Source organism: Vespa velutina, chromosome 12 (assembly GCF_912470025.1).
Source record: "Vespa velutina chromosome 12, iVesVel2.1, whole genome shotgun sequence".
NCBI lineage: Eukaryota > Metazoa > Arthropoda > Insecta > Hymenoptera > Vespidae > Vespa > Vespa velutina.
The window spans coordinates 2,953,566-2,967,742 of NC_062199.1; the positions used below are offsets into that span (position 1 = coordinate 2,953,566).

A 14,177-nucleotide genomic window follows, 5' to 3' on the forward strand; every position below is an offset into this window, starting at 1 on the left:
TATAATATATAATATATATATATTTTTTAATTTCCTCGTTTTTTCTTATTCTTTTTTTTTTCCTATCTCTTTTTTCTCCTTTCCTTTAGAAATCTCTTTTCCACCACCACCACGTTGTTGAACTTAAAAAAAAAAAAAAAAAGAAAAAAAGAAAAAAAAAGAAGAAAAAAGGAAAACAAAAAAAAGAAAAAGGAAAAAAAAAAAGAAGAAGGAAAATATTTCACGTCAAGCTGTGAATATAAAACGTAGTAAAGATTGACAAAAGGATAATAAAGAAGAAAAAATATCTATGTTAAAGATTATCCTATATGCTCTAAGAGGTAACTTTCTTTCGATAGCTTTTTCTTTTTTTTTTTTTTTAGCCGACGTAGACAAACTACCGATAGAAAGAACTTTGGTAAAAATGTCAGACAACGCGTCCTTCCGACTCACGTTATCGTCTCTTTATGCGTACAAAAGAGACGATACCAAAAAAAAAAAAAAATATGTATATATATATGGCCATGTGATAACGAATGTACCGATGTGAGCCTAACGTCGTTTTATAACTTCTTACGAGGCATCCTACCGAATAAAGCAGAAAAAAAGTATAGAAAAAAAAGAAAAAAAAGAAAAAAAAAAGTGAAACCTCGCTAACAGCATGCTTCTTTTCCTTCCTAGAAAATTCCTCCTACCGTACGGCGTTACTATACTAAAGCGAGAGAGTAGTCTAGCTAACGATAATTGCCGTCTCTTCGTCTTTTCTCTCTCTCTCTCTCTCTTTCTCTCTTTTTCCCCTAACGGAAGTCGTCGAAAAAACTGCTACGCTTTGGCATAGACCGACGAGACTTTTCGTCGTTGCCTGACTACGTAATAAAAAGTGGAACTTTTATTCTTTCACTTTTCTTTTTTTCTTTTTTCTTTTTTTCTTTTTTCTTTTTTTTTTTTGTCCTTTTTTCTTCTCATTTACGAAATATTATTTTTCAATATTATTATATTTAATTGAAAGTTGTAAATTGTAATAGTGTTTGAAAAAAAAAAAAAAAAAAAAAAAAAAGAAAAGAAAAAAAAAAAAAAAGAAGAAGAAGAATTATTCTTAACGAAAGGATATTATTTGTTATTGACCGTAATAAAAAAAAAAAAAAAAAAAAAAAAAAAAAAAAAAAAAAAAAAAAAGAGAGAAAAAAAAGAATCTACGTTTTTTTTCAATATACTATTAAATTTGATCGATTTATTTATTTGTTAATAATATTCTTTATAATTTAATCGTACGATTAAATTTCAATTGAATTTTTATAAATTAATAAAAGAATAAATTCTATTTAATATATATATAAAATAAGGTAAATTTTTGTACTATAGCATTCACCATCATCATCATTACCATCATTATCATCGTCACATTAGATCGTAAAACCTAATTCTCGAAAGATCTCGCTGATCAAAGTTTCCTGAAGGTGAAACGTATCGCAGTAGAACGAAGTAACTTCCAACGAAGCGTTACTTAATGGCAACCCACGAGTGGACGACGACCTGCTTGCGGTTCTATAGTTCTTCTTGCGGAAGTTACTCTAAAACATTAATACGCGTTGCTTTGATTGTCCACCTATGTATGGTACCTGGACCGCAATGCGTACAAAACTATACTAGCCGAAGAGAAATCGAACGAGGCCTTTCCCATACCGAATCACGAATGAAATAATCATTGCATTTTCTAATATTAACAAGAGAACCGAATCTCAAGGGTAAAAAAAGGAAAGAAAGAACGAAAGAAAAAAAAAAAAAAAAAATAGAAACATCAGTCAGAATAATCCAAAGCATAGAACCAACCTATACGTTTTCTTTCCTTACTTACATATTCGACTTGTAAGATTACGAATATTTCATGTTCATTCGAAAATTTATCGAAGATTTACAAAGCTAAAGCAGACAGAGACAAATCGGGGAAAAAAAAAGAAAGTAAGAGAGAGAAAAAGAGAGAGAGAGAGAGAGAGAGAGAGAGAATTTTTTATCAAAATTATAATAATAGCTATTCATATCTATTCTCTCTCTCTCTCTCTCTATATATATATATATGTATATATATTATATTTATATTAATTAAATATACGAGATATCAATATACTTTAAAAAAAATAAACGATATAAGTTAATAATCTGATGTTATTAAAATTCTATTAGATTAACATATCAATTATATATTTTTAAAAAGATTAACAAATATATTTCATTATTAGGAGAGTAATATTATTACAAATCTCTCTTATCTTTCTTCTCCAACAAGATATTCTTCAATCTAAACCATGATTACATAGACTACATTCTATTCAACATGGTATATACTTTGAACATTTGAGAATACTCCATATGGAAATGAACATAGAGCTATGATATTATATAGAACAAATCGATCCATGTACTATTATTATATTACAGTTTAAATTATGTTAAGTTAAGTTAAGTTTTAACATGTTTCTACTATTATAGGTGAGTTATAGAATTTAATCTTTAGATAGATATTAATCATACAAATTCATGAATATAATTATTATATGATTTTCCACTATGGATTGATAAATAGATAAGATAGATAAGATAGATAGATAGATAGATAAATGGATAGATATTTGTAATATGAGAAAATTTGTCGTTTATAAGAAAAGAAAAAGAAATCGTCTCGTTCAAATACTTCGCGTTCAAATACTTATACAATTTAATGATCGCTTTTATCGCTAGACGTAAAGAAACGAAACGAAACGAAACGAGACGAAAGGAAACGAAAAGAAACGAAAAGAAAAGGAATGAAACGAAACGTAAAGAAACGTAAAGAAATGAAAAAGAATAGAAAAGGGAGACACCTAGACGACAAGGATTTCGCTAACAGCACGAAAATGTAAGTACGTTTTACAGAGAAAATCGATCGAATTCGAAAGACCAAAGCCAATATCTCATTCTCGCTTGTGGTCTATTAGATTTCCACGTTTTCTAGTTCACCGAGGTCACCGACTCTTTTCCTTCTTTTCCTTCTAGAAGAAGAGAGAAAGAAAGAGAGACTAACGTAAATCGCGACTCTTTCAACGTCAATCCGTGAAAAGCACGCGAGATGACCCTTATACGTTTCCGACATACCGGACTCCGGTCTTCGTATCAAAGGAAATCGATAAATCTCGAATCGACGTGTTCTCCTCGAAGAAGAAAATCAGCTCGAACCGCACGATTTATCGATGTCCCGTATGATTTTCGCATCGACGCGATAAAGTCGATTCGGTGATGTTATAAAGGGAGAATCCAAAGGAGAATCCATTGGGGGGAGAGAGAGAGAGAGAGAGAGAGAGAGAGAAATAGATAAATATGAAGATAGATAGATAGGTAGATAAGTAGATAGATAGATAGATAGATAAATAGGTAGATAGATAGGTAGAGATAGAGAGAAAGAGAAAGAGAGAGAGAGAGAGAGAGAGAGAGAGAAAGAGAAGGAAGGCTTTTGTAGCTAACATATTTTAAAGGTGAATCACTGAAAAATCGACATCTACGATATAAATCTATACATATTCCATGCATCTAAGGAATAAGACATTGATTTATTAATCCGAAATATTAACGTATATATACGTACGAATAATAACAGACCAATCATTTTTTCGATAATAATGTTGTGGAAATAAAATATACGAGTTATAATATATATGACTGACGATTCTACCATAATTTCTTTTACCTATGAGTTTTGGGGTGGCGAGGTGGGGAGAGGGCAGGGGAAAGGGGTCGGTCGGTAATATCTGACTTCACGTCTACGAACTGGCATATTATGCCAGTTCAACGAATAAATTCCATCCTTCCTTCCTTCCTTCCTTCCTTCCTTCCTTTTATCGTTAACTATAACGATACTAAGTTTCTTATACTATGATAAAATATTAACGCCAAATATATATATATATATATATATATATATATATATATATATATGTACGTATATGCATCTAATATATTTTGTATAAGTTATCCGTCTAGTCGTTTAAATATATAACGATAAATAAATTGCGATTATTATAATTTGCAAATATTATTTTTATATTCGTTTGATAACTTCAATGGAAAAATATGACGATAATAATTTAATCAAAATTTCGTCGGTTCGTTTAACATCTTCATCTAACTCTTTCGATGTATATACACAAAGCTACGCGTAATGCACGCACAAAGAGATAGATAGATAGAGATAGAGATAGAGAGAGAGAGAGAGAGAGAGAGAGAAAATACGTTCGTAGAATTCGATTTCTATGCCAGCTGAATTAGATTAGAACGTAAACTAGGAATTTATCCTTTGAATCTATGTTGATATCGGAAATATGATATATAATACGATGCGATTCATTGTCATGATAAACCTTTAACAACAAACAGTTCCATGTATATGTATCTGTATCGAGAAGATTTCTATGAAGCGATAGAATGATAGAAAACTGAGCCTGAGGCTCTTGCTTTTGGTTTATCGGTAACGTTTGTCGATTGATACGAGAAAACGTTATCAAAATTTCTCTCGTCAAAAGGAAATTCTATTAATTATCTATCTATCTTTCTCTCTCTCTCTCTCTTTCTCTCTCTCTCTTTCATAGAAAATATATATATATAACCAAGTATAGAGTATTATACCTGTACACAAATAAACGAATTATAATTAATATTATTAATGAGAATAATTAATAAACAATTAAATAAAAAAGTGAATAATAAATGTAAACGTTTTTATCGTTAGATGAAGAAAAAAAAAAAAAAAAAAAAAAAAAATAAATAAATAAAACAATCCCCGATGAGACCAATGGGCTAATATGGTAATTATTCGAGGTAGTTTGACAATTCGTTTCTACGTAATCATCGACAATTTATTTGTCTCGATTGTTATATCGATAATAACAGAATTTTATCCATAATCCCTTGCAATCGGGAATATCTCTTATTTTCTATTTACTTTAACAGTTACAGTTATTTATTCACGATATTATATATATATATATATATATATCACTCTTTTATCCACTCTCGTGTCTCTGTCTGTTTCTATAGCTTGAAAAAAGAGATTACAGTTCGGCACAGTTTTCGCAATGGGTATAGTAAAAAGAGTAAAAACAAGCACAGGTTAGTAGACTCGTTCTTACTATCGATATCCGTTTGCTCTCTCTCTCTCTCTCTCTCTCTCTCTCTCTGTCTCTCGTCCTTGAGTTTCAAGTATCTATTCCACTTGACGTTTACGTATTCTAACAATTACAATTCCCAACGTAATATTCCCTTTATCTTCTTTGTCGATTATTTCGACGATGAATATTAAAATATAACGAAAACGAAAACGAAGATGAAGAAGAAGAAAGAAAAACGAAAGAAGGAAAAAAATAGGGAACAAAAAAAAGTTTATCACGTAGGTACTTCCTTTTATTCATCGAAGAAAAATTTTTCTCCCTTCGCGCATGATCAAAATAAATAGTTCGATAAATAAAAATTCTTCGAAAGGAAAGAAAGGAAGGAAAAAAAAGAAAAAAAAAAAGAAAAAAAAAAGAAAAGAAAAAGAAAAAAAGAAGGGAAAAAAAAAGCAGAAAACAAAGGAATAACACAAATGCTACTACGGATTAATGGTATAGTTTGTAAAAGATTGAGATATAAACGGACAGAGGATTGACGACAATGAAGAACACAAATAGCACGACATAGTGAAAAGTTCTCTTGGGGATTGAAACAAGGGTGAAGGGGAAAAGGCAAAGTTGAATACTCGAGAAGCCGCGTGCAATTTCTGATGTAAACCTCTATCCACCATCGTACGAGAGAGAAATAGATAGATGGACAGAGTGAGAGAGAGAGAGAGAGAGAGAGAGAGAGAGAGAGAATGAGAGGGAGAGAAGAAAGAGAGAAGAGGGAGAGAGAAAGCGAATACAAGCGTTTATGAGTGTTCCCTCACGATGGAGGTTGAGAAGCATAGTAACGCGCGCTTATTGTAGTTAAGCTTGAGCTTGAATACTCGGCCATTGTAATCCGAGAACGGTCGGTTGCTTCCGTAAGCTCCGGTTAGTTCCGTCGCTGGTAGCATTCGTTCCTTACAGACGGAACTCATAATTTCACATGTATAATGAATCTCTGATTTCGTACAATCATTATATTCGCGAATAATTGCCTTCGAAATGTTATACAATAGTTTCGAATATTAATGACGTAGAAAACAACAATAATTACCTATATATATATATATATTAGATTGGAAACTATGAAACGGGCGTTGAATGGATATAAATAACTAAACAAGAACGCCCGTTTCATAGTTTCCAACCTAATATATATATATACTTTAACGAAAAGTTTGGATCATAACAAGAAAAAAAAAGAAAAGAAAAAGAAATAAAAAAGGAAAGAGAAAAAAAACAAATAATAATAAAAGAAAGGAGAGGGAGTGGGGCTGGAGACGGAGGGAAAGAAACGAAAATGATGATAATCTTCTGACTGGATAGAATATAGCGAACACCGATAATAGGTTTCTTGCGAAACGACCCCTTTCTAAGGTCGGTAAGTTCACGTTTATCAAGCTCCGGTCGTTTCGTTTCGAGTGGATCATTCTGCATCCGACACGGATTACAAGGAGGCACCACCAGGTTTATGGTCGGGCATTATTACGATCAAACTTCAGTCTGTTCAGAAATGTCGACGGTGGTTTTGATGATGGTTGGTTAAAGCTTAAAATGCTACGTGTCATTATCGTCGAAAGATAATCATATTCTTATACGTTCTATTCGTAATAAGTACACTTACTATGAACAATGGCGTTATATTTATGTACGTTTGCCTTTGGACGATAAGAGAAATCTTAACTCACTACTTCTCATCATGCTACGCCTTTTCCATGAACTTTCATTTATTTCAAATTGAATCTTTTTCTTCTTCTTCTTCTTCTTCTTCTTCTTCTTCTTCTTCTTCTTCTTCTTTAACCAACCTTTCTCCCTTCACTTCACTTCGCCCTTAGTCCAGGACACGATGGTTTTGCACGGTCACGTACCATTACCTTCTCACTGCTTCTCTAACTGAATCGACGACGATCCTATTCTCTCTCTATCTATCTCTCTTTCCCTCTCTCTTTCCCCCTCTCTTTCCCTCTCTCTCTCTCTCTCTTATTCTCTCGAATACTATTGCATATGGATATTCGATCATAGAGAGATTTTCCTCTCTTACTTGATTTATGTACTCTCCCTCTTCTCTCGAATACCTTCTAATGATCATGTAATCTTCCAACCATTAATCGAGAAACCACAAACCAATCTTTAAGAGATAATTCTTTCAAGCCATTCTCTTTTGTTTTCTTTTTCTTTATTTATTCTCTCTCTCTCTCTCTCTCTCTCTCTCTCTCTCTCTCTTTATTTTTTATCCTTTTCCTATATTTTCTTTTCTTTCTACTTATGTTCTTATTTTTGCTCTTTTTCCTTTCTTCCTTATTTCCCTTCTGTTCCCCGTTACCATTCTCATTCTCGTACCATTCTATTCTCTTTTATTATTAGGTATTATTTTATTTTTCTAGAAACAAGTAAAGAGAAAGAAGAATTTGTAACTTTGTTTCTAAAGTAGAGGCAACTCGATCGAAAGTATTTACCAAGCAATAGGGAGGGAGATATTTCCGCTTGATTTTCTTTCGCATTTCTTTAACGGCAGAGGTAGAGTTACGAGGTACCAACCCCGTGTCTTACTTTCAATCGTGAGAATCTATCAATTCTCAATCCTCTTGAAATCGCGTCGTGTCGCTTTTGCTCGGACGTAATAACGGGAAATGAAAAAAATTTACCGGCTACAAACGGCTTCGGATCTCGATGCAATAAAGGGTAGGATTTTTACGTTCCTTCGTTTGAGACGAGAGTGAGAGAAAGAGAGAGAGAGAGAGAGAGAGAGAGAGAGAGAGAGAGAGAGAGAGAGAGAGAGAGAGAGAGAGAGTGAGTGAGTGAGTGAGTGAGTGAGAGAGAGAGAAAAAGTCTCTTCTATTTCACAGAGAAAATGAACGTCCTTCTACCACGTTGAAAACTTAATGGCGGGAGTGCAATTTTTTGTGGAATTAGTTATGCACCCGTTACAATTGCTTTCATAATTCCCGTTTCCGTGCTTTCGTGCATTTTTACATAGTCAAAGATAGATAGAGAAAGGATTTTTATCATAAAACAAAAAAAAAAAAAAAAAGAAAAAGAAAAAGAAAAGCAGAAAAATAAAAGAGAAAAAGGATAGAGTAATTAATGTTCTCTAAGGATTAACACGGAATATCAAAGAGTTCCAATAATTAATACACCCAATATGACCGTATTATCAACGATGCAAAAGATTGAAATCCATTGCAGGAAGGAGTGATAAGCAAATGCAATATTTCCATTTAATTTTCTTCTTTTTTCTTTCCTTTTTTTTTTTTTGTTGTTGTTGTTGTTGAAAAAGAAATTTCATTAAAGAATTCATTCCTTTTCATTAAAGAAGACAATTGGACCTTATCTATTTTATCCGAGTTAACTGGATATTCGTTGGTTATTACGAATTTTCATGCTTTTTTTTTTCTTTTTCCTTTCTTCTTTTCTTCTTTTTTTCTTTTTTTTTTTTTTTTTTTCTTTCACAATAGAATTTTTCGAGAAAAATAATAAGAGTGATCGTTAACTGCATAGACTCAAGATGAGTGAATATTTACAGTTTAGGAGAACGAACGGTTACGCGGTTGGCGCAACGAAATTTATAGCATATTCCACTTTAACCAACGTTATATGCTATAGTAAACAGTAGTGCATATATATATATATATATATATATATATATATATATATATATATATATATGAGAGTAACCGTAAACCGATCTTGAATTTAAGGCGGGCCGAAAGGAAGGACGAAAGGGTATTTCTCTTGCCATCACGTATTTCGTTTTACAAGGGAACGTGAGAAAATTGCAAAACTTGAGGACTCTAGAACTTTCCTCATTCCATTTATCGGTGCAATTAATTTCTCCGATAATTACTTCATCGATATGACAGAGAAAGAGAGGAAAGGCAAGGAGCAAAGAGGAAGGAAAAAGAATAGGACAGAGAGAGAGAGAGAGAGAGAGAGAGAGAGAGAGAGAGAAGGAAAAAAAAAGGAAGTCCTCCTTGTTGTCTATCGAACGGCCTTGCAAACATAAAAAAAAAAGAAAAAAAAGAAAAGAAATGAAAACAAAAGAATAAAAAAAATAAAAGAAGAAGAAGAAGAAGAAGAAGAAGAAGAAGAAGAAAAGCAAACCATGCTAGATCCACGTTCTTATCTTTACCTTCATCGATCCATCTTAGAATCTATAGATCCTTCTTAGAATATAATAGAAGGGGGAAGCAAAAAAAAAAAAAAAGAAGAGAGAAACGAAGATAGAACTAAATATAAACTCGAAGAAAAGACGATGACCTTGACCTAAAGATAACAACAGAATTGGAACGTGATATCGATTTTCCTCTTGAATGGGATAAAAATATTGCTACGATAGAAAAATATAAGAAGTATAATAGTAATACGTTTTACTAATTAATTTCAAAAGTCAAAGTAAAAAGGATAGGCTATAGTAGTCCTCTTAGACGTGTTCGTATCAATAGAGAAAAGTTTAGCAAAGAACGATGGATCGAGTAGGTCGAAGAGACCTCAAAAGGTGCCTTTCTTTTCTACCTCAGTTCCTCAGTTCCTCCCTTTGTTAACCCTCTTACCCCGTCCTCCTCTCCCTCTCCCTCTCTCTCTCTTTCTGTCCTAAGATGAATAATATTCCGAGAACAAGAAAACTTCATCATCGAATCGATCCCTCAGGGCCTACCTCCTCTTCCTACTCCTTCTCCTCTCCTCTCCTCTTCTCTCCTCTCCGCTCTCTTAGTCTTCTTCGAGACCCCCCCTCCTTTCTTCTTTCTTTTTTTCTTTTTTTCTTTTTTTTTTTTTTTTTTTTATTTTTCGATAGGAAACTTTTTCCTAAAGGAATATCAGGAAAATGCATTGGCCGGTGCAAACTTTATGTATCCGGCGTTGCAGGTGTACGGATAATTTAGAGCACTTACCGGGTGAGTCTAGGCGCATACGAAAGTAGGGTCGGCCGTATAAGAGCGTGTAGATACATCGCGTACCCGTGTTTTACGGTTAAACCTAAGTATCCATAGAGAAGGGATAGAAGGGAGGAAGAAGGGAAGCTTGGAATGAGGTAAATAGGAAGAACGGACGGACGGACAGACAGACAGACAGACAGACAGAGAGACAGAGAGACAAATAGAGATAGACAAACAGGGCGAAACGGAAAAACTGAAAAGAGATGTTGCAAAAAGAGAATAAAAAGAGAATGAAAAGAGATGGAAGAGGGGGAGGGAGGGAGGGAGGGAGGCAAGGGGGTTGGTAGATGGGATAGAAAGGGACGTTCATTGCTTACTACCAATAGCAAGCAGGACCGTTCTGTGGTCCAGCTCACATCGAGTATATATATATATATATATATATATATATATATATATATATATATATATATATATATATCTACAGGATTCTCTCCTCTCTGTTACTAAAGGCTTGATCCTATTGTGTCTCATCTCTCTATCTCTCTCTCTCTCTCTCTCTCTCTCTCTCTCTCTCTCTACCTCTCTTTCTCTCTCTCCTTCCTTCAGACATAGATACATACACATAGAGGCACGCAACAGATACGCAACAGACACGCAACCAAGTAGACACACACCTCTTCACTGGCATTGTTACTTCCCGTTCTGTTGTTGTTCGCCCGTATTAGGAGATACATTTACATGAGTAAACACGGCCGTCTCCGGGTCCAGATACAAATTGAGATTAACGCCATGTAACAACGCGAATATTCGAAAATTATTCGGCCGTAAGGATTAATTTAAAATGGATTAATAAACGTGCAAGTTGTTTATGAGAAAACGCAATGTCACTTGTTCTTCTTTCATTTCTTTTTTTTCTTTCTTTTTTTTTTCATTTTCTTTATCTTCTTCTTCTTCTTCTTCTTCTTCTTATTCTCTCTTTTTTTCCCTTTCTTTCCCTTTCATCCTTTTCCCTTGTTTTTTTTTTCTTTCCTCGAGAACGATTGATCGAAGGAAAACTTACTCTCTACGATAAAGAATTTTCTTTTTTTTTCTCTTTTTTCTTTTCTTTTTTCTTTTTTTTTTCTTTTTTTTTTGAAACGCTCTTTTCCAAGAATAACTGGTATTCTCGTAGAAACTTTTACCTTAGAGTGTCTATCGGTTAGACTCACGTTGAAAACTTATGTTCGTGTGTCTAACATTACTAAGAGAGTACGTGTTACCTGTCAACGCATGGACCTCCCCAGATATTTATGTTCGATCTTCTCTATCTATAATCTTCGAATCTTATTTCAACGTGTAACATAACATAAAATGTTTAAGGCGACGTATTATAGGAGTTTATAATGCGAAAAAGAAAAGAAAATATTCCCCCTTGGGAGAATATCTTTCTATTTAAATCTTAAAGAAAATTATATTCTGATATATTATATGTTATCAAAAAGAAAAAAATCATTTAAAAAAAAAAAAACAAAGATATCGACACAATAGATTAAAAAGATAGTTTAGGATATAAGTTATCTCTTTTCCTATCTCATTCTCTCTCTCTCTCTCTCTTCATAAAATTGTATCAAGGATGATCTTGATTATCGTTTTTCGATTTTCACTAACGATAGAAAGAAGTGACGTCAATGCTTTAATGAATTTTCTCAAAGGGAAAAATTCATCATAAAACTAAAATATCCTGTATCTGCTTTTTTCAAATCGATCTCGCAATCGAAAAAGAAAAAAAAAAAATAAGGGAACTCAGAAAACAGTAAAGAGAGTGAGAGAGAGAGAGAGAGAGAGAGAGAGACGAAACGAGAGAAAAGAAAAAAAAGAAAAAAAAAAAAAAGACCGAGAAAATAATATTCTCACTTTAATTAATATCTTTCTATTATTCTCCAAATGGCTAATACGTTTGACATAATGATTAAGAAGGGGTTTATTAATTATAAGCCGAGTGATATGCACTTACTGGTTGCGCTGACAGCCGGCCCGATGACCGAGTACCTGGGGTTACCAGTAACGGCCCCTGGGACGACCTTGTCCAGCTCTGAAACACATTATTGTAATTATCCCTGGAATATACAGTGCCGTTAATTACGACAGGGAGAGTTGCGTGTACGATAGAACACGGGCAATCTGCCTTAATACGAACGGTTTCGGTCCATGATTTATGGCACCGTAAACACCAACATCCTTTCCAACATTTTTATTAAGACTTTATTATACACGATTAATACTCTACTCTATTATCATTCATTTCTCAACTCGCGATATATGACTTTAACGATATCCCATAATCAACCTTATTACCTTTTAAACAAAGATGAACTAATTGTTATTTACGATCTATATATTTATATAAGGATCTAAGAGTAATTATAAATTATGACGCATTATGAGAATTCAAAACGAGAACGTTCATCTATCTCCTTCTTCATCCTTTCCCTCGACGAAAATATTTTCTTTTCGATCGGATAGAAGATATATAGAGAATGAAAAAAAAAAAAAAAAAAAAAAAAAATAGAAGCGAAAAAAAGAAACAAAAAAACGAAAAAACAAAAAAAGAAGAGACAGAGAGAAAGAGAGGGAGAGAGAAAATAGAAAGAATAAAATCAATCGAGTGTTTTATCGAATTGCAATAAATAAAAAAGGGGATGAAAGGTATAAAGTTGGTTCGTTCCAAGGGTAAAAGTCTCGAGCAAAGGGGGGTAGTAAGTCTTTTCCATCGGGCAACAAAAAGGATTCATCCGAGGGTCCTTGATTTTCCGCGCTCGACACTGCAGTTTCCTTTTTGAAAAGCTCAACTTGCGCCGTGCGATCTTCCATACCGACGGTTAGAGAAAAGCTCATTGTTATCGAAAGCTCAATGATTTCCTACGATACCGACGTTCGAAAAGCTCGAACCAAAATCATGTCGATAAAGATCTGATATTTATATCTTCTGTATCATTTTCTAATAATTACGATGAGAGAAGCAAAAGAAAAGAAAAAAAAAAAAAAAGAAGAAGAAGAAAAGAAAAAATAAAGAGAAAATCAGAAAATAAAAGAAAATACAAATTCAAAATAAAAATATTAATAAAGGATATGATTCATTAAGATAGAGAGTGAGAGTAAGAGAGAGAGAGAGAGAGAGAGAGAGAGAGAGAGAGAGAGAGAGAGAGAGGAACTGAAAATAAGAATGAAATGAATTTCTTTCTTCCTCCGCGAAGTTTTTCTTTCCCTTTTTTTCTTTTTCTTTTTCTTTTTCTTTTTCTAACCAAACCCACAAAACTATCTACGATTATTTTCTTAAATTTAGTTTTCGAATTGATCGAACGAACGAACGACGTTTAACGAATAAAAATGAATAAAACAATGATAATAGAGATACGATAAGGAAAGAAAAAAATTTTGCATGAATTTCACTCGTTATGATGAAGAATTTTTTTTTTTTTTTTTAATGTTACCAACCAGAAGGATGGGGTGGATCGTCCAATGGTTGAAATTGGAACATCGCCTTGAAGCCTTGGCCAGGCCACTCGGAATTAGCGACGAACTCGACGTAAAGGTCTGGCCCTGTGCTGAGTACTTCCACTTCTGCTCCTTGGTTGCAAAGCACGGCTATTGTGGGCGTTCCTGAATCCGTTCCGTCGTGCACTCTGATTAAATCTGCTCTATTCAGACAACTGTAAAATACAGGAATATATCATTCGTTAACGATGATAACTTATCGCTAACATAGAAATCGAATAATTCCGAATAAAATCGTAAAACAATAGATTGACGAAAAAGGAAGGGGGAAAAAAAAAAGAAAAAAAACAAAAAAAGAAAAAAAAAAGAAAAGAAAGAAAGAAAGAGAAAAAAAAGAACATTATCGTCTTCTTCGCTATAATTTCTTTCTTTCTTAATTTAATATCATGATTCACTCAATAAAGAATTAATAAAATTCAATTCTTATCGTCGTTTTCGTTAATTCTTAAATTCTTCTTTCTACGCCAAAGTAACAATTTAATAGAACAAATATCTTTGTAATTACTCGACAAATCAATGAATCGTCGAAGTATATTATTTACTATTAGAAATAATTTTTAAACTATCTTTATATACACGTATTAATAATAATTATACAAATATTTAATTAATAAATTTTAAG

At 33.0% G+C, this 14,177-nt stretch overlaps 1 protein-coding gene across 5 annotated transcripts in view; it reads right to left on the reverse strand.

The window, feature by feature from the left end:
* LOC124953412 (suppressor of lurcher protein 1) overlaps nt 1–14,177 on the reverse strand; it is a 360,539-nt gene that overhangs the window by 161,780 nt on the left and 184,582 nt on the right. For all 5 annotated transcript variants that reach the window (XM_047504753.1, XM_047504751.1, XM_047504750.1 and 2 more), the window contains 2 exons: nt 13,496–13,710; nt 12,015–12,092 (listed from right to left, as the gene is read on the reverse strand). In XM_047504753.1, coding sequence (XP_047360709.1) covers nt 12,015–12,092; nt 13,496–13,710 — 293 coding nt within the window. The remainder of the gene's footprint in view (nt 1–12,014; nt 12,093–13,495; nt 13,711–14,177) is intronic.